The following is a 25,294-nucleotide window of genomic DNA, read 5'->3' as shown; positions in this document are numbered from 1 at the left end:
CAGTAGTTGTGGCACACGGGCTTAGTTGCTCCGCGTCATGTGGGATCTTCCCGGACCAGGGCTCGAACCCATGTCCTCTGCATTGGCAGGCGGATTCCCAACCACTGCGCCACCAGGGAAGCCCCGTTCTGTTGACTTTCGAGGGCATCATTTGACATTCTTCCTTGAACAGTGAGGCTATGAGCACCGCTTTCTCCTTTTTTCCACTTTTTCTCCCCTTTGGGCTGTAAGCTGTTTCACTTTTATATCAAGGTTGCTAACTTCTTGAGTTGGATATTTAGATTTTTTAAAATTTCAGCCTTTTTTCTTTTCTAATACATGTAGTTAAGATGATAAATTTTCTTCTAATCATGGCTTTAGCTGCATCCCACAAACTGTGATATATCATTTTTTATTGTCATTTTTTTTTAACATCTTTATTGGGGTATACTTGCTTTACAGTGGTGTGTTAGTTTCTGCTTTATAACAAAGTGAATCAGTTATACATATACACACATTCCCATATCTCTTCCCTCCTGCGTCTCCCTCCCTCCCTCCCTCCCACCCTCCCTCCCTCCCTATCCCACCCCTCCAATTGGTCACAAAGCACCGAGCTGATATCCCTGTGCTATGCGGCTGCTTCCCACTAGCCATCTACCTTACGTTTGGTAGTGTATATATGTCCCTGCCTCTCTCTCGCTTTGTCACAGCTCACCCTTCCCCCTCCCCATATCCTCAAGTCCGTTCTCCGGTAGGTCTGCGTCTTTATTCCTGTCTTACCTCTGGGTTCTTCATGACGTTTTTTTTTTTCTTAAATTCCATATATATGTGTTAGCATACGGTATTTGTCTTTCTCTTTCTGACTTACTTCACTCTGTATGACAGACTCTAGGTCTATCCACCTCATTACAGATAGCTCAATTTCGTTTCTTTTTATGGCTGAGTAATACTCCATTGTATATATGTGCCACATCTTCTTTATCGATTCATCCAATGATGGGCACTTAGGTTGTTTCTATCTCCAGGCTATTGTAAATAGAGCTGCAATAAACATTTTGTTACATGACTCTTTTTGAATTATGGTTTTCTCAGGGTATATGCCCAGTAGTGGGATTGCTGGGTCATATGGTAGTTCTATTTGTAGTTTTTTAAGGAACCTTCATACTGTTCTCCATAGTGGCTGTACCAATTCACAGTCCCACCAGCAGTGCAAGAGTGTTCCCTTTTCTCCACACCCTCTCCAGCATTTATTGTTTCTAGATTCTTTGATTATGGCCATTCTGACTGGTGTGAGACGATATCTCATTGTAGTTTTGATTTGCATTTCCCTAATGATTAATGATGTTGAGCATCCTTTCATGTGTTTGTTGGCAGTCTGTATATCTCTGGAGAAATGTCTATTTAGGTCTTCTGCCCATTTATGGATTGGGTTGTTTGTTTTTTTGTTATTGAGCTGCATGAGCTGCTTGTAAATTTTGGAGATTAATCCTTTGTCAGTTGCCTAATTTGCAAACATTTTCTCCCATTCTGAGGGTTGTCTTTTGGTCTTGTTTATGGTTTCCTTTGCTGTGCAAAAGCTTTGAAGTTTCATTAGGTCCCATTTGTTTATTTTTGTTTTTATTTCCCTTTCTCTAGGAGGTGGGTCAAAAAGGATCTTGCTGTGATTTATGTCATAGAGTGTTCTGCCTATGTTTTCCTCTAAGAGTTTGATAGTTTCTGGCCTTACATTTAGGTCTTTAATCCATTTTGAGCTTTTTTTTGTGTATGGTGTTAGGAAGTGATCTAATCCCATACTTTTACATGTACCTGTCCAGTTTTCCCAGCACCACTTATTGAAGAGGCTGTCCTTTCTCCACTTTACATTCTTCCCACCTTTATCAAAGATAAGGTGACCATATGTGCATGGGTTTATCTCTGGGCTTTCTATCCTGTTCCATTGATCTATCTTTCTGTTTTTGTGCCAGTACCATACTGTCTTGATTACTGTAGCTTTGTAGTATAGTCTGAAGTCAGGGAGCCTGATTCCTCCAGCTCCGTTTTTCGTTCTCAAGATTGCTTTGGCTATTCGGGGTCTTTTGTGTTTCCATACAAATTGTGAAATTTTTTGTTCTACTTCTGTGAAAAATGCCAGAGGTAATTTGATAGGGATTGCATTGAATCTGTAGATTGCTTTGGGTAGTAGAGTCATTTTTACAATGTTGATTCTTCCAATCCAAGAACATGGTATATCTCTCCATCTATTTGTATCACCTTTAATTTCTTTCATCAGTGTCTTATAATTTTCTGCATACAGGTCTTTTGTCTCCTTTGGTAGGTTTATTCCTAGATATTTTATTCTTTTTGTTGCAGTGGTAAATGGGAGTGTTTTCTTGATTTCACTTTCAGATTTTTCATCATTAGTGTATAGGAATGCAAGATATTTCTGTGCATTAATTTTGTATCCTGCAGCTTTACCAAATTCATTGATTAGCTCTAGTAGTTTTCTGGAAGCATCTTTAGGATTCTCTATGTATAGTATCATGTCATCTGCAAACAGTGACAGCTTTACTTCTTCTTTTCCGATTTGGATTCCTTTTATTTCCTTTTCTTCTCTGATTGCTGTGGCTAAAACTTCCAAAACTATGTTGAATAAGAGTGGTGAGAGTGGGCAACCTTGTCTTGTTCCTGATCTTAGTGGAAATGCTTTCAGTTTTTCACCATTTAGGATGATGTTGGCTGTGGGTTTGTCATATATGGCCTTTATTATGTTGAGGAAAGTTCCCTCTATGCCTACTTTCTGCAGGGTTTTTATCATAAATGGGTGTTGAATTTTGTCAAAAGCTTTCTCTGTATCTATTGAGATGATCATATGGTTTTTCTCCTTCAATTTGTTAATATGGTTTATCACATTGATTGATTTGCATATATTGAAGAATCCTTGCATTCCTGGAATAAACCCCACTTGATTATGGTGTATGATCCTTTTTTTTTTTTTTTTTTTAAACATCTTTATTGGGGTATAATTGCTTTACAATGGTGTGTTAGTTTCTGCTTTATAACAAAGTGAATCAGCTATACATATACATATGTTCCCATATGTCTTCCCTCTTGCGTCTCCCTCCCTCCCACTCTCCCCATCCCACCCTTCCAGGCTGTCACAAAGCACCGAGCTAATATCCCTGTGCCTTGCGGCTGCTTCCCCCCAGCTATCTACCTTACTACGTTTGTTAGTGTGTATATGTCCATGACTCTCTCTCGCCCTGTCAAAACTCACCCTTCCCCCTCCCCATATCCTCAAGTCCGTTCTCTAGTAGGTCTGCGTCTTTATTCCTGTCTTACCCCTAGGTTCTTCATGACATTTTTTTCCCTTAAATTCCATATATATGTGTTAGCATACGGCATTTGTCTTTTTCTTTCTGACTTACTTCACTCTGTATGACAGACTCTAGGTCTATCCATCTCATTACAAATAGCTCAATTTCATTTCTTTTTAAGGCTGAGTAATATTCCATTGTGTATATGTGCCACATCTTCTTTATCCATTCATCCGATGATGGGCGCTTAGGTTGTTTCCATCTCCGGGCTATTGTAAATAGAGCTGCAATGAACATTTTGTTACATGACTCTTTTTGAATTTTGGTTTTCTCAGGGTATATGCCCAGTAGTGGGATTGCTGGGTCATATGGTAATTCTATTTGTAGTTTTTTAAGGAACCTCCATACTGTTCTCCATAGTGGCTGAACCACATTCCCACCAGCAGTGCAAGAGTGTCCCCTTTTCTCCACACCCTCTCCAGCATTTATTGTTTATAGATTTTTTGATGATGGCCATTCTGACTGGTGTGAGATGATATCTCATTGTAGTTTTGATTTGCATTTCTCTAATGATTAATGATGTTGAGCATTCTTTCATGTGTTTGTTGGCAGTCTGTATATCATCTTTGGAGAAATGTCTATTTAGGTCTTCTGCCCATTTTTGGATGGGGTTGTTTGTTTTTTTCTTATTGAGCTGCATGAGCTGCTTGTAAATTTTGGAGATTAATCCTTTGTCAGTTGCTTCCGTTGCAAATGTTTTCTCCCATTCTGAGGGTTGTCTTTTGGTCTTGGTTATGGTTTCCTTTGCTGTGCAAAAGCTTTGAAGTTTCATTAGGTCCCATTTATTTTTGTTTTTATTTCCCTTTCTCTAGGAGGTGGGTCAAAAAGGATCTTGCTGTGATTTATGTCATAGAGTGTTCTGCCTATGTTTTCCTCTAAGAGTTTGATAGTTTCTGGCCTTACATTTAGGTCTTTAATCCATTTTGAGCTTATTTTTGTGTATGGTGTTAGGGAGTGATCTAATCTCATACTTTTACATGTACCTGTCCAGTTTTCCCAGCACCATTTATTGAAGAGGCTGTCCTTTCTCCACTGTACATTCCTGCCTCCTTTATCAAAGATAAGGTGTCCATATGTGCGTGGGTTTATCTCTGGGCTTTCTATCCTGTTCCACTGATCTATCTTTCTGTTTTTGTGCCAGTACCATACTGTCTTGATTACTGTTGCTTTGTAATATAGTCTGAAGTCAGGGAGCCTGATTCCTCCAGCTCCTTTTTTCGTTCTCAAGATTGCTTTGGCTATTCGGGGTCTTTTGTGTTTCCATACAAATTGTGAAATTTTTTGTTCTACTTCTGTGAAAAATGCCAGAGGTAATTTGATAGGGATTGCATTGAATCTGTAGATTGCTTTGGGTAGTAGAGTCATTTTTACAATGTTGATTCTTCCAATCCAAGAACATGGTATATCTCTCCATCTATTTGTATCACCTTTAATTTCTTTCATCAGTGTCTTATAATTTTCTGCATACAGGTCTTTTGTCTCCTTTGGTAGGTTTATTCCTAGATATTTTATTCTTTTTGTTGCAGTGGTAAATGGGAGTGTTTTCTTGATTTCACTTTCAGATTTTTCATCATTAGTGTATAGGAATGCAAGATATTTCTGTGCATTAATTTTGTATCCTGCAGCTTTACCAAATTCATTGATTAGCTCTAGTAGTTTTCTGGTAGCATCTTTAGGATTCTCTATGTATAGTATCATGTCATCTGCAAACAGTGACAGCTTTACTTCTTCTTTTCCGATTTGGATTCCTTTTATTTCTTTTTCTTCTCTGATTGCTGTGGCTAAAACTTCCAAAACTATGTTGAATAAGAGTGGTGAGAGTGGGCAACCTTGTCTTGTTCCTGATCTTAGTGGAAATGCTTTCAGTTTTTCACCATTGAGGATGATGTTTGCTGTGGGCTTGTCATATATGGCCTTTATTATGTTGAGGAAAGTTCCCTCTATGCCTACTTTCTGGAGGGTTTTTATCATAAATGGGTGTTGAATTTTGTCGAAAGCTTTCTCTGCATCTATTGAGATGATCATATGGTTTTTCTCCTTCAATTTGTTAATATGGTTTATCACATTGATAGATTTGCGTATATTGAAGAATCCTTGCATTCCTGGAATAAACCCCACTTGATCATGGTGTATGATCCTTTTAATGTGCTGTTGGATTCTGTTTGCTAGTATTTTGTTGAGGATTTTTGCATCTATGTTCATCAGTGATATTGGCCTGTAGTTTTCTTTCTTTGTGACATCCTTGTCTGGTTTTGGTATCAAGGTGATGGTGGCCTCGTAGAAGGAATTTGGGAGTGTTCCTCCCTCTGCTATATTTTGGAAGAGTTTGAGAAGGATAGGTGTTAGCTCTTCTCTAAACGTTTGATAGAATTCACCTGTGAAGCCATCTGGTCCTGGGCTTTTGTTTGTTGGAAGGTTTTTAATCACAGTTTCAATTTCAGTGCTTGTGATTGGCCTGTTCATATTTTCTATTTCTTCCTGATTCAGTCTTGGCAGGTTGTGCATTTCTAAGAATTTGTCCATTTCTTCCAGGTTGTCCATTTTATTGGCATAGAGTTGCTTGTAATAACCTCTCATGATCCTTTGTATTTCTGCAGTGTCAGTTGTTACTTCTCCTTTTTCATTTCTAATTCTATTGATTTGAGTCTTCTCCCTTTTTTTCTTGATGAGTCTGGCTAATGGTTTATCTATTTTGTTTATCTTCTCAAAGAACCAGCTTTTAGTTTTATTGATCTTTGCTATTGTTTCCTTCATTTCTTTTTCATTTATTTCTGATCTGATTTTTTTGATTTCTTTCCTTCTGCTAACTTTGGGGTATTTTTGTTCTTCTTTCTCTAATTGCTTTAGGTGCAAGGTTAGGTTGTTTATTCGAGATGTTTCCTGTTTCTTAAGGTGGGCTTGTATTGCTATAAACTTCCCTCTTAGAGCTGCTTTTGCTGCATCCCATAGGTTTTGGGTCGTCGTGTCTCCATTATCATTTGTTTCTAGGTATTTTTTAATTTCCTCTTTGATTTCTTCAGTGATCACTTCGTTATTAAGTAGTGTATTGTTTAGCCTCCATGTGTTTGTATTGTTTACAGATCTTTTCCTGTAACTAATATCTAGTCTCATGGCGTTGTGGTTGGAAAAGATACTTGATACAATTTCAGTTTTCTTAAATTTACCAAGGCTTGATTTGTGACCCAAGATATGATCTATCCTGGAGAATGTTCCATGAGCACTTGAGAAAAATGCGTATTCTGTTGTTTTTAGATGGAATGTCCTATGCATATCAATTAAGTCCATCTTGTTTAATGTATCATTTAAAGCTCGTGTTTCCTTATTTATTTTCATTTTGGATGATCTGTCCATTGGTGAAAGTGGGGTGTTAAAGTCCCCTACTATGAATGTGTTACTGTCGATTTCCCCTTTTATGGCTGTTAGTGTTTGCCTTATGTATTGAGGTGCTCCTATGTTGGGTGCATAAATATTTACAATTGCTATATCTTCTTCTTGAATCGATCCCTTGATCATTATGTAGTGTCCTTCTTTGTCTCTTCTAATAGTTTTTATTTTAAAGTCTATTTTGTCTGATATGAGAATTGCTACTCCAGCTTTCTTTTGGCTTCCATTTGCATGGAATATCTTTTTCCATCCCCTTACTTTCAGTCTGTATGTGTCTCTAGGTCTGAAGTGGGTCTCTTGTAGACAGCATATATATGGGTCTTGTTTTTGTATCCATTCAGCCAATCTGTGTCTTTTGGTGGGAGCATTTAGTCTATTTACATTTAAGGTAATTATCGATATGTATGTTCCTATTCCCATTTTTTAAATTGTTTTGTGTTCATTATTGTAGGTCTTTTCCTTCTCTTGTGTTTCTTGCCTAGAGAAGATCCTTGAGCATTTGTTGTAAAGCTGGTTTGGTGGTGCTGAACTCTCTCAGCTTTGTCTTGTCTGTAAAGGTTTTAATTTCTCCATCAAATCTGAATGAGATCCTTGCTGGGTAGAGTAATCTTGGTTGCAGGTTTTTCTCCTTCATCACTTTCAGTATGTCCTGCCACTCCCTTCTGGCTTGCAGAGTTTCTGCTGAGAGATCAGCTGTTAACCTTATGGGGATTCCCTTGTGTGTTACTTGTTCTTTTTCCCTTGCTGCTTTTAATATGCTTTCTTTGTATTTAATTTTTGACAGTTTGATTAATATGTGTCTTGGCGTATTTCTCCTTGGATTTATCCTGTATGGGACTCTCTGTGCTTCCTGCACTTGATTAACTATTTCCTTTCCCATATTAGGGAAGTTGTCAACTATAATCTCTTCAAATATTTTCTCAGTCCCTTTATTTTTGTCTTCTTCCTCTGGAACCCCTATAATTCGAATGTTGGTGCATTTAGTGTTGTCCCTGAGGTCCCTGAGACTGTCCTCAGTTCTTTGCATTCTTTTTTCTTTATTCTGCTCTGCAGTAGTTATATCCACTATTTTATCTTCCAGGTCACTTATCCGTTCTTCTGCCTCAGTTATTCTGCTATTGATCCCATCTAGAGTATTTTTCATTTCATTTCATTTATTGTATTGTTTATCATTGTTTGTTTCATCTTTAGTTCTTGTAGGTCCTTGTTAAATGTTTCTTGCATTTTGTCCATTCTATTTCCAAGATTTTGGATCATCTTTACTATCATTATTCTGAATTCTTTTTCAGGTAGACTGCCTATTTCCTCTTCATTTGTTCGGTCTGGTGCATTTTTATCTTGCTCCTTCATCTGCTGTGTGTTTTTCTGTCTTCTCATTTTGCTTATCTTACTGTGTTTGGGGTCTCCTTTTTGCAGGCTGCAGGTTTGTAGTTCCCATTGTTTTTGATGTCTGTCCCCAGTGGCTAAGGTTGGTTCAGTGGGTTGTGTAGGCTTCCTGTGCCTGTGTTCTGGTGGATGAGGCTGGATCTTGTCTCTCTGCTGGGCAGGTCCACATCTGGTGGTGTGTTTTGGGGTGTCTGTGGACTTATTATGATTTTAGGCAGCCTCTCTGCTAATGGGTGGGGTTGTGTTCCTGTTTTGCTAGTTGTTTGGCATAAGGTGTCCAGCACTGTAGCTTGCTGGTTGTTGAGTGAAACTGGGTGCTGGTGTTGAGATGGAGATCTCTGGGAGATTTTTGCCGTTTGATATTATGTGGAGCTGGGAGATCTGTTGTTGACCAGTGTCCTGAAGTTGGCTCTCCCACCTCAGAGGCACAGCACTGACTCCTAGCTGCAGCACCAAGAGCCTTTCATCCACATGGCTCAGAATAAAAGGGAGAAAAAGTAGAGAGAAAGAATTAGTAGAAGTAAGAAGAAAGAAAGGAAGAAAGGAAGGAAGGAAAGAAAGAAAGAGGGAAAGGAGGGAAGGAAGAAAGAAGAAAAGGAAAGAAGGAAAGAAAGGAGGGAGGGAGGAAGGGAAGGTGGGAGGAAGGAAGGAAGGAGGGAAGGAAGGAAAACAGAAAGAAAGAAGATAAAGTAAAATAAAGTAAAATATAATAAAGTTATTAAATTAAAAAATAATTATTAAAGAAAAAACTGGACAGATAGAACCTTAGGACAAATGGTAGAAGCAAAACTATACAGACAAAATCTCACACAGAAGCATATACATACACACTCACAGAAAGAGGAAAAGGGGAAAAAAATCATAAATCTTGCTCTCAAAGCCCACCTCCTCAATTTGGGATAATTCGTTGTCTAAAGGAGGGAGGGAAGGAAGAAAAGAGAAAGAAAAAGAGGATAAAGTAAAATAAAGTTATTAAAATTATTAAGAAAAAAATTTTAAAAGAAACGAAAACGGACGGATAGAACCCTAGGACAAATGGTGGAAGCAAAACTATACAGACAAAATCTTACATAGAAGCATACACATACACACTCACAAAAAGAGGAAAAGGGGGGAAAAAATCACAAATCTTGCTCTCAAAGTCCACCTCCTCAATTTGGGATGATTCGTTGTCTATTCATGTATTCCACAGATGCAGGTACATCAAGTTGATTGTGGAGATTTAATCCGCTGCTTCTGAGGCTGCTGGGAGAGATTTCCCTTTCTCTTCTTTGTTCTCACAGCTCACAGGGGCTCAGCTTTGGATTTGGCCCCGCCTCTGCGTGTAGGTCGCTGGAGGGCGTCTGTTTTTTGCTCAGACAGGACGGGGTTAAAGGAGCCGTTGATTCGGGGGCTCTGGCTCACTCAGGCCGGTGGGAGGGAGGGGGGCGGAGTGCGGGGCGAGCCTGCGGCGGCAGAGGCCAGCGTGACGTTTGTTGCACAACCCTGAGGCCCGCTGTGCGTTCTCCCGGGGAAGTTGTCCCTGGATCCCGGGACCCTGGCAGTGGCCGGCTGCACAGGCTCCCCAGAAGAGGGGTGTGGATAGTGACCTGTGCTCGCACACAGGCTTCTTGGTGGCGGCAGCAGCACCCTTAGCATCTCCCGCCCGTCTCTGGGGTCCAGCTTGTAGCCACGGCTCATGCCCGTCTCTGGAGTTCCTTTAAGTAGCGCTCTTACTCCCCTCTCCTCGCGCACCGGGAAGCAGAGGGAAGAAAAAGTCTCTTGCCTCTTCAGCAGCTCCAGACCTTTTCCTGGACGCACTTACGGCCAGTCTTGGCGCACTAACCCCCTGCAGGCTGTGTTCACGCCGCCAACCCCAGTCCTCTCCTTGCGCTCCGACCGAAGCCCGAGCCTCAGCTCCCAGCCCTGCCCGGCCCGGCAGGTGAGCAGACAAGCCTCTCGGACTGGTGAGTGCTGGTCTGCACCGATCCTCTGTGCGGGAATCTCTCCGCTTTGCCCCCCGCACCCCTGTGGCTGCGCTCTCCTTCGCGGCCCCGAAGCTTCCCCCTCCACCACCCGCAGTCTCGGCCCACGAAGGGGCTTCCTAGTGTGTGGGAACCTTTCCTCCTTCACAGCTCCCTCCCACTGGTGCAGGTCCCGTCCCTATTCTTTTGTCTCTGTTTTTTCTTTTTTTTTCTTTCTTTTGCCCTACCCAGGTACGTGGGGAGTTTCTTGCCTTTTGGGAGGTCTGAGGTCCTCTGCCAGCGTTAAGTAGGTGTTCTGTAGGAGTTGCGCCACATGTAGATGTATTTCTGGTGTATTGTATAGCACAGAGGACTCTGCTCAGTACTCTGTAATAACCTCCAAACTCGGAACTCCACACTGCAGAGGCCCTCCTTTCAACGTGCTGCCTCTCCCCTTCTCCGCAGGTCACAAGCAGAGGCCTATTGTCATTTATTTCAAAATATTTTCATTGTTATGAAAATATTTACAGGTAAGAAGGTAAGAAGTCTTACCTGTAGGTTATTTAGCAGTGCATTTATTATTTTACAGGCATACGGAAACTTTATAGTCGTTATTTAATCCTAGCTTACACTGTGGTCAGAATTTGTATTCTCTGCAGTTGTTAAGGATGAGATGCTGTATTTGTTGGGTCGTTTATTGTGTTGTTCAAATATTCTATATTTTTATTAATTTTTAATTCACATGTTCTATCAGTTATTGAAAATGGTATATTAATTTCCCACTACAATTGTGTGTCTGTTTCTCCTTGTAGTTCTTTATATATTTTCTTCATATATTTTGAGGCTCTGTTAATAGATGCATGACAGTTTAGAATTATTAAATCTTCTGGTGTTGAAACCATTTATCATTATGAATTGTATTTCATTCTGTACTTCTAGAATAGTGTCCCTTTTGCTGTCAGTCTTCCTGTGGTCACATATTTATACGTGTCCCTGTAAGCAGCATGTAGTTGCTTTTGTTTTGTTTTGAAGCCTGTGTGGAAAACTTTGTCTTTTAATTAGGGCTTAGCTGATTACTGACATGTTTGTGTCTGTGGTTACAGTGGTACTGTTTGCTTTCTGTCTGTTCTGTGTTCTGTTTTCTCTGCTCTTACGTGCTTTTGGCCTGAATTCCAATTATTCTGTTCCCAGCTGCCACCTATTATTAGACATTATAGTTTCTTACCTACTGTTCTGTTAGTGGTTACCTTAGAAAGTACAGCCTTCATACTTGACATATCAAAGTGTAATATAGATTGGTATTTTCTCCAAACAATGCAAGGATATCAGAATGTTCATACTCCAGTTATCCCCCTTCAAGTTATATTGCTGAAATGTACACGTGTGTTTGGGGGTGGTGGTGTGGTGTGTGTTTTTGTACTTTTGGGCCATGCTGCACGGCTTGCAGGATCGTAGTTCCCTACCCAGGGATCCATCCCGGGCCCCCTGCAGTGGAAGCTCGGAGTCCTAACCATTGGACTGCCAGGGAAGTCCCACGTGTGTATTTTTTTAACCCTACAAGACTTTTTTATGTAACCATTATTCATTTACGTTCACCCACATATTTCCCCTTTTATGTTACTTTTTATCCTTTCTGCATCTGCAGGCTTCCATCTCGGATTTGTTTCCATTTTGACTAAAGAACACATTTTAGTGTTTCTTTTGGTTGGACCTTCAGGTGATTATTCCTCTTTTTCTGAAAATGTCTTTGTTTCACACTTTGTGTGTGTGTGTGTGCGTGCGTGCGTGCAGAAGGATTCACATTTATTGGTTCAACTACGGTACCTAACATTTGCTAAACATGTATTTCACACTAATTGGTCACATTTCCACAGGTTGTCAGTTCACAGAAAAGGGCCCATCCCTTGCCAGATGGCAGGGTAGGAGGTACAGAGAGCCTGGGTAGCAGAGCCCGCCAGCTGTCACTTGGTCATGCAGGATTGATGGAGCCAGGTTGGCGGGCAGCCCTTGGCTGGCCCTTTGGGGATAGAGGCTCAGAGATATCCTATCTCAACTCCTACACAGGACTGTGGGTAGAGGTGGGCCTCAGGTAGGTAGCCCAGGGGTAGGCTCATGGATGAACGTGCCACCAGAGCTCCTGAAGGTGGGGTCATGGGAGGTGGTGTTCTCTGTGCCTTGGATCATAGGAAGGAAATGGAGGCCTCTTCAAGGGGTTGTAGCCCCTGGCTGGACAGGTGGGAAGGACTCCCCAGACATGATACAGACATTACAGCGCAGACACAAGCCCCTACAGCAGGCCTGGGATGGCAACACAGACAAAAACACCAACACCCCAGGGCAGGTGGGGTTTCTTCCCCAACAGAAATGTGGAGACAGAGCAGAAGCAACAGTATTCTTTTCCCACAAGATTCCTCAGAGAGAAATAGACCGGGACGTCACTCAAGAGGTTTTTTATTTTTCCTTTTCATGGAAATTTGAGTCAGCAGCATTATCACCTGTTGTAAGATATTTCAGAGAAAGAAAACAGTGGTCACCAAGGGGCAAAAATGACCCCTGGCTGGCAGGGCTGGCTCCAGGATTTGGAAGGCCAGCCTCCACCAGTAAGACAGCTTTTTTCTTGGGCTTGAAGCAAGCTCTGGCCTGATTCACAGGCTGCCACTGATTCCTGAGCAGGCTGTGGCTCAGGGGGACTGGATTAGGCAGAGGGACCAGGCACCTTGTGAGCTGGTAGAGCCGGGGTCACTGTGGCTCATGTGGCAGGACAGCCAGAAGTCTTCACGTCTCAAGGGAGCCCAGCTGTGGCCAAAGAGGAAGCCCCAGCGTGTTCTCTGGGGCCCCTGCCTCTGAGGTAACAGTCCAGGTCTGGCTCCCAAGACCAGAAAAGAAGCCGTTGCTTGTGGTAGCCAGGAGAGGGGTTTCTGGGGACCCTGTAATTAAATACACATCCCTGAGTTGTGGCCCTAGAAACCCTTGCCTCAAGGCTAATCAGTTTCCAGCACCTGGTGGAATGATTGCCGTTTCTTATCCTGAGACACAGATAAAACATCATTTCACAGACACTGGACATAGATGCTTCAAGCTGAGGGAAAAGGGAGGAACGATCAGCTGCAAAGGCAGAGAGGGGAGGGCAGGGGGACTCTCATGGGTCAAGTTGGGGAAAGAGTGGTGGGTTTGTTTACTTTTTTGTTGGTTTCACCATTATTTTGAAGACTAATTTTACTTGATATTCAGTTCTTGACTGGCAGGTATATTCTTTCAGGACTTTGAAGGTATCATTCAAGAACCTTCTGGCTTCCACTGTTTCTGGTGAGAAGCCAACAACTAATTGTTTTTCTTTTGAAGGTAATCTCTCATTGGCTGCTGACTTATTTTTCTGTCTTTGTCAGAAATGTCTTTCAGATGCATAAATTTGGTTTACTTATTGATAGCGTCTAATTATCTGCCAAATTCTCAGTCTTGTCTTTTACGCTTGAACATATTGAACAGTTAAAGTCTCTGCCTGATAACGCTGTTATTTAAAACCCCTGCACATCTGTTTCTGTTGCAGATTGTTTCTCTTATTTTTTTCATTCATGTGATTTATCTTCCTGATTGCCTGGTTATTTGTTAGTTTGCTTGTTTATTTTTAATGCTGGACATCGTATATGAAAAATTATGGAGGTACATTCATCCTGGGGTGGTGTTTTCTCCTGCAGAGACCGGCTTCTCTTCTGGGAGGCCGCTCAGAACACTAGACGCCACGCCCCCGGTGCGGTTCGGCCAGTGAGGTCATTGGAAGCCGCCTCAGGCTCTGGGAAGCCCGTCCACGTCAGTTCTCAGGAACGCAGGGGTTCTCAGCTGTGGCAGGACTGACCTTTAGGGCCAGAGAGCTCTCCATCGCGGGTGCTGCCCTGTGCGTCGCAGGGTGTTCAGCATATCTGGCCTCTACCCTTCAGATGCCAGTGGCACCCCTCCCCCACGGCTGTGACAGCTAAAAATGTCTCGGGGAACCACTGGCCTAACACATGTTTGAGTCCAATTCAAAGTGAGACGTTTGTCTGTTCTCTCCTTGGCAGGCCGTGGAGCCCAGTTTTTAATCCCAGTGGCTCTATGAGACTGTTGAAGGAATTAAATAATTCAGGTGGATTTCTGTCAACAGTAGTTATAATCAATTTTTAAAAGTACTTGTGATACTTAGAAAAGTAGCCTTCATTTGCCAGGGACTGCGATCTAGAAAATTAAGTTATGGGGCCCAGCTCATTCCCTCATAAATCAGACAAAATGTTTCATAATAGTTAATCTAGTTTCTGTTAGTAATGTTCTAAAGCTGCACTGAGTTTTTAAAAACAAGAACGGTAGATAATTGACTATAGAATTGATACAATAATTGTTTTCCTTTTCTAGGTCACCTACAATGGCTGGAGGATTGTTTGCCATGAACAGAAACTATTTCAGTGAACTTGGACAGTATGACAGTGGCATGGATATCTGGGGAGGAGAAAATTTAGAAATATCATTTCGGGTAAATTTTTTTTTGCATGCTTGATTATTAACTGTGTACAAGGATATAATTTTCATTCATGAGCCCATATTTTCTGTAAATTGTCTTTGACTGTCTTTATTAACAAATTGTCCTTAATGAATACTACTTTACCACAATCTATAATGTGGATAATCCCCATTCAAAATATCAAAAGCCTGTAAGAAGCCTTGCATTTATTTTGTAAGAATTTAGAAGTGATAGTTGTAATGAATAGTTGCGTATGTATTAAGAAGTCTTCATGTGCATTTAATCTAGAGTTCTTTCTTTGTCCATTTGTTAATCTTATTTGATAACCCTATATATGTATAGTTGGGGTCATCAGATTTTCCTGACTGCGTGAGACCATCCTGGTTCATAGCTGATCTCCTGGAGAGATTATTAATAGCTCCTCATTTCACTTTCAGGAGTAGCCCAGCTGATAAGATAAATGATATCAACACCTGCGTATAGGTTACTGAACCCTTTATATATACCGTTCCCTCCAGCTGCTAAGGTTGGGCAGATGACAGCTGTGGGTGGGGTCTGTGGCTCAGCTGTGGTGGTAAGACGGTCTTTGGAAAAGGCAGAAAGAGGGCAAGGGAAGAATTCAGATTTCTCTCTGTCAGCAGAGGGCCCCACTCCCCGCCTCCCATCTCCCGGTCTGCCTAACAGATTCCCCCCTGTTCAGATACCCTAATACCTTGTGCATATGCCATTTCATATTTTTGCAAATGTATTTTCCTACTTAATCTTTAGAATTTGAAAGTTGCAAGGTAGAATAGATATTATTAGTTCAGTCTTTGTAGATAAGGTAATTGAGTCTCATAAAAATTGAAATAACTATATAAAGTAGCTCAGTCAAGGGCAAAATTTAGACCAGAACTAAGATCTGAATCTTAATCTAGAGTTATTCTGTATATTTTATAAAAAAAATTTTTTTTTTCTAAAAAATGGTGTTTGTATGTTTGTATGTGTTTCGTGAGAAAGTACCTGTAGAACTGAGATTAGAGGATTGATGAGTAAGCATTCTTTGTCCCTAAGTCCTGAAGGTCAACTTCTTGATGTGTTAAAACAACACGTATGGTAAGTACAATTTTAGACACAGGGCAGTAAAAGAATATTGCACTTAGAGTTTTGTTTCTTTTTAGTCGTAAAGGCAGATACTTTTTTAAAATACACACTTTGACTTTATTCTATTTGAATAGTTGTATCTGATAAGATAAAACCTCTTGCAAGGTTTCACAAACACCTGTTTCATGAAAATTCGTGCATCGATTTCACAGCACTGTGAGGAACCATTAACACATATTCTGCTTCTGACCAGATTTGGATGTGTGGAGGTAAGCTCTTCATCATCCCTTGCTCTAGAGTTGGACACATTTTCCGGAAAAGGAGACCATATGGTTCTCCAGAGGGCCAGGACACCATGACACACAACTCCTTGCGGCTGGCACATGTCTGGTTGGATGAATATAAGGTGAGATTAAATCTCTCACCGAGAAGGATGGATGATAAGGCTAGTAACTCCGTTGGCTTTGGCTGCTTTTCTCTCTTCTCTTTACCCAGTCTTTCACTCATTTTTGTTGTGACTCCTTTTTAAATTTCCCAAGCATCTAGTCTGTGAGAGGTAATATAGCAGCCAGCACCAGAAGAAACTGTGCTTCTCTTCAGTTTCTTTGTCCTCCTGTCCCCTCCTGTGACTCCCACAGAGCCTGGCCCCTCTTCTGCTCACTGGGCTTTGCTCTGACCCAGTCCCCCTGCTTCCCCTGTCAAGACCCTGCACACATTGTATTCCTTCCCACCTCCTCTTCTGCCATACGCAACTCTCAGTATTTTCTTTGTAATGGCTTTTTTGAGGTGTGATTCATTTAAACAAAAAAATCTATTATTTTTCATTTTTCTTTTTTAAATGCAGGAGCAGTATTTTTCCTTAAGACCTGATCTGAGAACCAGAAGCTATGGAAATATCAGTGAGCGTGTTGAATTGAGGAAGAAGTTGAATTGTAAATCATTTAAATGGTATTTGGATAATATTTACCCAGAGATGCAGATATCTGGGCCCAATGCCAAACCCCAGCAACCCATTTTTATCAATAGAGGGCCAAAACGCCCCAAAGTCCTCCACCGTGGAAGGGTAAGAAAGTGATCCTAGCAAAATGTTTCATTAAATGTTGTGTGATATAATAAATGACATTGTAGACTTAAAATATTTAAGGATAGCCCCTGGCTTGCCTTCCATTATATTCTTTTTAGGAGAATTTCCTCTACTCAGGTGTAAGACCTTAGAAATTTTGATATCTTTGCTGTTTATATTAAGATCCTCTACCTGCCAGTGTTAAAGAGAACATGGCTTCTCTAAGTTATGTGCTGGCTTCCAAGAGGATAGCTATAAATGTGAATATACAAATAAAGGCAATGTGAGTGAGTGTAAAATTCACTTGTTAGAGACCAGTCCAAAAAGGAAAACAAAGGAGAAATGGGGGCAGCTGTATACTGCTGGCCTCAGCTCTGGAACTGAGTGCAGACAGGAAGTGAAAAATGGTGGTCAGGGTCTAAGTGGTGGTACCAAGTCAGGTTTTACGTCCGACGTCCTGAGCAGTCATCTGAGCTTAGCAGAAACCCATTGATCAACCGCAATTCTTTAGATATTCCCTTTTGGTTCTTATAAAATTTCTTCAGTTTTATAATATCACTTCAATTTTAGATGTCTAGCCATAAAATCATACCTTTTTCTTGAATCATTTCTTAGAATTTGCTTCCTGAAAGTGTAGATATTGTAATTGTTGCCCGAATTTCCCTTTTGTTATAAAGAAGGCATCCCTCTCCTGGTTCTTTCACAATGCCAGCAATTCTTAAGTGGCTAGAATTAAGCCTAGAGCCTTCTCCTATCTTGTTGTTCTATCTTATAAAAGTCATCAAGGTGTTTCTTATTAGGTGTTTTCTCGTTAAGTAAAAATAGGTACCAGTGTATGTCCATATAGTTGAAATCCCTTACCATTATTATTTTTGCCTTGCATATCTAATCACATTTAATATTTAAACTAATCGTTTTACTTAGACTAGATACTCTTTGCTTCTTTTATGTATCTCACCTTTGGCACTCCTCTGGCAGTTTTAATCTGTCTCCAGTTAGGTATGTGTATTTAATTATGTACTGTCCGTTTGTGCCTTTTGTTCTTACTTCCTGAGTTTCATTTTAAGGTTCTTTAGTGGAGAGATGGTATTTAATTTCCTTCCTCCCCTATAGCAGATTAGTAAACTTGTATCTTTAGGTAGAATTTCTACTTGACACTGCCTGCATGTATTGTTAAAATTGCCTATAACCTTGAAGTCTCTACTGTGATACTCCTATGTGCTAAAGCTAGAATTCAGTAATAAACAATGCTTATCTTTTTATGACCTTTAGAATCCATACCTCTGGAATAATATTTTCGTATTTCCTCTAAAACCTCCTTTTCTAGCATTCTAAGGCATCTTCTGACATTGGTCTTTCTATACCTACCAGCTTGTCAAGAGCAATCTCTTCTTTTACAGCTCTACCACCTCCAGACCCACAAGTGTCTGGCGGCCCAGGGCCGCCCAAGTCAGAAAGGAGGCCTAGTCGTGCTTCAGGCATGTGACTACAGTGACCCAAATCAGGTGAGTCAGGCCTCTGGGCTCCCAGCCAGTCCATGGACAGTGTCCTTCAGTGAAGGAAAGGGAAGCTGCTGGCAGTCAGCCTTGAGGAGGGAGGGGCAGACATCAAGATTTTAATCTGACTTTTTAAAAATTATATTGTTTGGGGGTTTTTTGTTTGCTTTTTAAAATTTGTTTTAATGAGGCATATTGATTTATAATGTTGTGTTAATTTCTACTGTACAGCAGAGTGATTCAGTTATACATATATATATTCTTTTCCATTATGGTTTATCACAGGGTATTGAATATAGTTCCCTGTGCTATACAGTAGGACCTTGTTGTTTATCCATTCTCTATATAATAGTTTGCATCTGCTAATCCCAAACTCCCAATCTATCCCTCTCCCAACTCCCCTCCCCCTTGGCAACCGCAAGTCTGTTCTCTGTGTCTGTTTTGTAGGTAAGTTCATTTGTATCACTTTTTTTAGATACCACAAATAAGTGATACCATGTGATACTTGTCTTTCTCTGTCTGACTTCACTTAGTACGATAATCTGTAGGTGCATCCATGTTGCTGCAGATGGCATTATTTCATTCTTCTTTATGGCTGAGTAGTATCCCATCATGTATATATGTGCCACATCTTTATCCAGTCATCTGTCGATGGACATTTAGGTTGTTTCCACGTCTTGGCTATTGTGAATAGTGCTGCTACGAACATTGGGGTGCATGTATCTCTTTGGATTAGAGTTTTGTCTGGGTGTATGCCCAGGAGTGGGATTGCTGGATCATATGCCAGCTCTATTTTAGTTTTTTGAGGAACGTCCGTACTGTTTTCCATAGTGGTTGCACCAGTTTACATTCCCACCAGCAATGTAGGAGGGTTCCCCTTTTCTCCACACCCTCTCCAGCATTTGTGATTTGTAGACTTTTTAATGATGGCAGTTCTGACCAATGTGAGGTGGTACCTCATTGTAGTTTTGATGTGCATTTCTCTTATAAGTAGCAACGTTGAGCATCTTTTCATGTGCCTGTTGGCCATCTGTATATCTTCTTTGGAGAAATGTCTATTTAGGTCTTGTGCCCGTTTTTCGATTGGATTGTTTCTTTTTGTTGTTGTTGAGTTGTATAAGCTGTTTGTATATTTTGGAAATTAAGCCCTTGTCAGTCACATCATTTGCAAATATTTTCTCCCAGTCTGTAGGCTGTCTTTTTGTTGCTTACAGTTTCCTGTGCTATACAGAAAGCTTGTAAGTTTGATTAGGTCCCATTTGTTTATTTTTGCTTTTTTTTTTTTTTTTAACCTTGGGAGACTGACCTAAGAAAACATTGGTACAATTAATGTCAGAGAATGTTTTGCCTTTGCCTATGTTTTCTTTTAGGAGTTTTACGGTGTCCTGTCTTGTATTTAAGTCTTGTGTATTGTGTGAAGGTGTGTTCTAACTTCACTGATTTACATGCGGCTGTCCAGCTTTCCCAGCACCACTTGCTGAAGTTACGTTGTTTACGCTGGGAATGATTTAGAGATCATCTATCTAATACTGTTGTGGTCTCCTTTGTACATTTTCCCTACCTCTGGTCATTGCTTGTCATAGTAATATTTTTGTTTAGAGCATTATTTGTACTTTGCAGTTACACAGAATGAATTTGAGTTACATAGAATTAATTGAAAGCTATATGAATTTGTTAGAAATGGCAAAGGACATGCATCTTCTTTCTGGCCCAGAACATTAAATCTGCATTGGATGAATCAGAATATCTTTTGTAGAGTTTTCTGTGAAATGGAGTTTTCCTAACTGATTTTTCGTAGTTCATCAGAGGAAACAGCACAATTTCAATTCATGTCATTCACATAATTTATTCTTATGTGTCCTTTCAGCGATATTAAGTGAACCTAAAAACAAGCAGAAAACTTACTGCAAACTGCTTTGTATCTGATAAAATAGCATAACCTAACATTGGTCTAATCTCCTAGTTTTAGTGCCATGTCGTAAGTAAGCAAGCTTCATTTACTTACGTTTCCATTTGAGTGGTGGATGGGGTCATTCAAGAATGAAAAGAACACTTGGGCCCTTTTTGGATAGAGTGTGTCCTTTGAAATTTCATAGATCACATCTTATTTCTAGGAGAGTTCACGCACACTATCTAAGGTGTTAACATACTGGAAAACATGGTTTAAAGAGGGTTTTGTGCCACGTCTGGGTGCGAGAGGTGTCAGTGTTGTAGACACGGAAGTGTTAAATTGCAGTGAGGATTTGGTGGTTTAGGTTGTAGTAGGATGAGATTGGTGAAATTTGTTCCAGAAACTGCAAGCGGTCTGAGGAGATGGAGTTACACTCTCCTGTCCGTACTGTGTTGTGCCTGCACAGAACTGCACTTACACCCTAGCCACAGGTGGCTGCTGAATTGGTAATTTTATTTCATTTCCTCAGTCACACGTGACACACACCCAGCGCTCCGGAGCCGCGTGTGGAGATTATAAAGCATCAGCATCTGTGTTTACTGGGGCTGTCATGGCGCCGATGGGGAGCCTTCTCTTCGTAGCAGGAGGCAGCACACATACGTTTTGGGCCTGTAGGTAGAAGCAGTAATGAATAAAACAATTCAGAGGATAGGAGAAAACGTTTTCCTTTTCAATTTAGTGATGGTGCATGTTGGAGAATAAATGTATTCATTGCACTTGGCCATTTCAGCCAGTTTCAGGCCTTTGTTCTTGAAAATAATCTGAGACACCATAAAGACAACTATCCTCAAAGATCCTTTGCACGTCTAAGGAGAATCCTGCTTTGGGGCCATCAATGCAACTGTAATCTCAGTGCAGCCGGGAACAGAGTATACTGTTCCACAGGGTGATGGGATATGACAGCTTATGCACATCATCACTGCCCAACAGATGAGGGAAATAGGAAAATCATAGCCTCAGGTGCTTTCTTTGTACAGAAGGCAAACCAGCCGCCTCACTGGGCTCCTTCAGTTCTACACAGCGTGAGAATTACAAGCGTTGTGTAACTGCGGAATCCTGGAATTGGGGAGGAGCTACAATCTTGTGCTCAAATACAGTCAACTAAGTTAATTCGACCACTGCTCACATTTCTTCCTGGAATTGCACCTCACTTCCTCCTGTGTTAATTCACTCCATTTTCAGATAACTAAGCTGGTCTGTTCCTGCTGTAAGAGACCACACGAAATCAATCCCTTCTTCCACAAATGTGTGAAGTGTCGCGCCGTCTGCATTTCAGAATCTGAAACAAAACTTGAGGTTTTGATCTTTCACTTTCTTCCTTAGATTTGGATTTATAATGAAGAGCACGAATTGGTTTTAAACAATCTCCTTTGCCTGGATATGTCAGAGACTCGCTCATCAGACCCCCCACGACTCATGAAGTGCCACGGGTCAGGAGGATCCCAGCAGTGGACCTTTGGGGTGAGGAGACAGACAAGGCTGAGGGAGGGAGCACGGCAGAGGGACTCATATCCTGCTTACCTTGTAGGAGGTTGTTCTGAGTTTGTAGCATCCCATAAATAAGTAAGTAACGTGAGATGTTCCACGTCTCTTCTAGATTACTGTCTCTTCTTTACCATATTCTGGCAATAAGTTTTTAACTTAAAGCAAGTAACTGGTGGTGTTTCTCTTACCACCGCTTTATTTTCAGAGGAATAATCGGCTGTACCAGGTGTCAGTTGGACAGTGCCTGAGAGCGGTCGATCCACTGAGTCGCAGAGGCTTTGTCGCCATGGCCATCTGTGATGGCTCCTCCTCACAGCAGTGGCATTTGGAAGGTTAGGGTGGATGCTGTGGCTGGAACGGTGATTTGTCATGCTTGTCCTCAACATGGAGACGCCTGGGACCCTAGCAGAGGGGAGACAGCAGCCACAGTAGAGGTCGCAGCCCCGAGTCACCATCGGGAGGTGAAGAAGTATGGTTCACCAAGAGGTTCAGGTCATTTCTCAACTGCTGTTAAGGAATTTCTTACTTACGGTAGGAAACCAGAATGCAGTTTTAACTCTCTGAAGAGTCAGGTTTGTATAGAAGGATAAAGCCCAGGAAATTGACATGTCTTTTCAAATTTATTTATGCTTCCTTTTAATCCCCTTAAATAATGGAGTGGCGTTTATCTGATCAGGAACTTGTCATGATTTCCTTTCTTAGAAGATTTTGTAGATGACAGTTAATTTTTTTTTTAATTTCTAATACCATGTTCTAAATAGTTTTAAATAAACTGATTGAATCCACATTACGTTTAACTTCAGAAGGCATCATTTATAAGATTATATTTAAGAGAGTTAACTATTATAAATTATTTTGATGAATTATGGTACTATATACATTTACAATAAAGGATCCTTTTAATTATCTAGGATTTTTTGTCTTCTCTTTCATTTTGTATTGGGGTCTCTAGTCTGAGTTATCCAATGTATGTGATACATGGTAAGAAATGCACAGGGATTCGGCTGATGAACCAATAATAGGTAGGTAGCAGCCCTAACCTTAGGGATGTTTGTTTCTTAGCTTGAACTGTGTGAGTCTGAAGCTGAACGTATGTGAATTTGAATACTTTAAAGTTACGTGTGAAACACCCAGGTAGAGTTGTTAAATAGGTGTTAAAGTTATTTGGATATAGAGGTCAGGATTTCAGATGACATTTCAGTTAGAGATATAAATTTCGGAATCATCTGTATATACTGTAAATGTCCTAATATAAAGTGAGTTTTTCCCCACCAAAATTACATCTCAGAGGAGACATAGTCTCATAGGATATTTTTTCAGTTATTTTATCTGGACACACAAAGCAGTTTAAGTACCAGTTTGAAACATGCTGGAGAATAATATATTGCTCGTATTTATACTAAACATTTTGTCTGTCATTTAACTTTAAAGACCAGATGGTGGTACATATAGGATACAAAGAGCAAGATGACAGATTAAATGTAAATGGGTCCAGTTGACCCTGGCTTGTGTCCGCACGGCCTCACCAAGTGTTGTCAGACGACCTGCGTGAGGGCCCTCAACTCCTGGAAACGAAGTCCAGCCCCCGTGGCACCTTGGAAGCTCCTAAGTTAGGTGGAGATTGGCCAGGATGGTGAAGTAGAAAGACCCTGAACTCACCTGTTCTAATGGGCACACCAAAATTACAACTATTTGCAGAACAACCATTGATGATAAAGACCAGAACCTACCAACCAGAAAAGAGCTACTACAACCAGACAAACAACGAGACAGGTAGGAGGGATGGAGTCGCCATTGCAGTCAAGTCCCATACCCCAGGTGCGTGACCCACAAACGGGAGAATAACTAACTAACTACAATTGTAAAGGTCCTACGAAAGGAGTGTGAAGGGTCCAAACCCCACGTTGAGCTCCCCAGCCCAGGAGTCTCACACTGGGAAGACAAGCTCCAAGAGAGCAGTTGGCTTAAAGGCCAGGGGGCTTGCTTTCAGGAGTCACAGAGGGCTGAGGGAGGTACAGCCCTTCACCCTTAAAGGACGCACACAAAATCTCACATGCTCCGGGAACCCAGGGCAGAAGCAGTAATTTGGAAGGAGCCTGGGTCAGACCTACCTGCTGACCTTGCGGAGTCTCTGGGAGGCAGGAGGCAACTGGAGCTGCCCCTGGGGACACAGATGCTGGTGGCAGCCATTTCTGGCAGCTGGTCCTCTCGTGGGGACATGGGTGCTGGTGAGCACCGTTTTGGAATCCTCCCTCTAGCCTATTAGCCTCAGGACCCAGCCCTGCTCTGGCCCAGCAGCCTGTAGGCACTAGTGCTGGCTCACTTCAGGCCAGGCAGCCAAGTTTGGGCACAGGCAGAGCCCCACTCACCAACAGACAGGCTGCCTTAAGACCCCCTGAGCTGGCTGCCCCTGGACATGGCCCTGCCCACCAGAGGGCCCAGGACTTGGCCCCAACACCAGTGTGCAGGCACAAGACCCAGGACCCCCAGGAGCCTCCAGTCAATGACCCTGGGCCCCCGTGCCTCCCGTCAACAGGCCTCCTCTAGCCTCAGAACCAGCCTCATCCACCAGCCAAAAGAAAACCGAAGCCCTGCAGCCTGCGGCCCCAGTCCACCTACTAGCAGGTTAGATCCTGACCTGGGACTAGCTGGGCCCTGGCCGTGCCCACTAGCAGGCCAACGTAAGTTTCAGGACATCCTGGACCCTGCAGCCAACTGTCAGGAACTGGCCCTACCCATCAGCAATCTGATACCAGCTGTGGGACTCCTGGGCCCTGGAACCAGACTGCAGGACCTTGCTCTGTCCACCAGTAGGCTGGCACTAACCCCAGGGCCTGGCTTCACCCACCTGTGGGCAGGGAGCAGCCCCCGGGGGTCTGCAGCCAGACACCTCGTGACTCAGCCCTGTCAACCAGCAGCCTCTGCACAAGGCAGGGCCAAGCCTACTAGACTGCCCACAGTAGTCAGCCCGCCACAACAGAAGGACCCACACAGCCCTCATAGGGGGAAACCCCAAGGCATACAGCTCTGGTGAGGAGAGGGGAGTGTGCTGCCCGCATAGATATCTCCTACAAAAGGCTCCTTCACCAAGATTGGGAGATGTAACCAACCTACAAGATACATACAAAATAGGACATTAGGCAAAAGGAGGTGACAGAGGAACATGTTCCCAACAGAGGACCAAGAAGAACTAAGTGACGTGGAGACAGGCGACCTACCCAAAAGGAGCTACCAAAAGGTAGTGGCCGTAAAGATGATGAGGGAGCTTGGAGAAGAATGGGTGCACAGAGCAATAAGCTAGAAGCTTTTAACAAAGAGGAAATATAAAGAACAACCTAACATGAGGAATTTAATAACTGAAATGCAAAGTACACTAGAAGGAATTAATGATAGTAGACTAAATGGGGCTTCCCTGGTGGCGCAGTGGTTGAGAGTCTGCCTGCCAATGCAGGGGACACGGGTTCCTGCCCTAGTCCGGGAAGATCCCACATGCCGCAGAGCGGCTGGGCCTGTGAGCCACGGCCGCTGAGTCTGCGCGTCTGGAGCCTGTGCTCCGCGACAGGAGAGGCCACAACGGTGAGAGGCCCGTGTACCGCAAAAAAAAAACAAAAAAAACCAGTAGACTAAATGATACAGAGGAACAATGAGCTGGAAGACAGTGGTGGAAATCACTGGTGCTGAA

The 25,294-nt window shown here is 42.0% G+C and overlaps 1 protein-coding gene across 5 annotated transcripts in view; it reads left to right on the top strand.

The window, feature by feature from the left end:
- The window catches only part of GALNT11 (polypeptide N-acetylgalactosaminyltransferase 11), a 57,979-nt gene extending 35,454 nt beyond the window's left edge, over positions 1–22,525 (top strand). For 2 of the 5 annotated variants that reach the window (XM_032643427.1, XM_032643428.1), the window contains exons 7-12: positions 14,429–14,546; positions 15,871–16,023; positions 16,462–16,680; positions 18,081–18,185; positions 21,451–21,588; positions 21,818–22,525. In XM_032643427.1, the coding sequence (XP_032499318.1) occupies positions 14,429–14,546; positions 15,871–16,023; positions 16,462–16,680; positions 18,081–18,185; positions 21,451–21,588; positions 21,818–21,949 (865 nt within the window). In that variant the 3' untranslated portion in view covers positions 21,950–22,525. Of the gene's footprint in view, positions 1–14,428; positions 14,547–15,829; positions 16,063–16,461; positions 16,681–18,080; positions 18,186–21,450; positions 21,691–21,817 lie in introns of those variants that run through there. The other 3 variants (XR_004351466.1, XM_032643429.1, XM_032643430.1) reach the window with 3 other exon arrangements.
- Positions 22,526–25,294: the final 2,769 nt, after the last annotated feature.

The sequence above is a fragment of the Phocoena sinus genome, chromosome 9 (assembly GCF_008692025.1).
Source record: "Phocoena sinus isolate mPhoSin1 chromosome 9, mPhoSin1.pri, whole genome shotgun sequence".
NCBI classification, from domain to species: Eukaryota; Metazoa; Chordata; class Mammalia; order Artiodactyla; family Phocoenidae; genus Phocoena; species Phocoena sinus.
The sequence above is the reverse complement of the archived record's forward strand: the minus strand, read 5'-3'. Positions and strand labels throughout refer to the sequence as shown.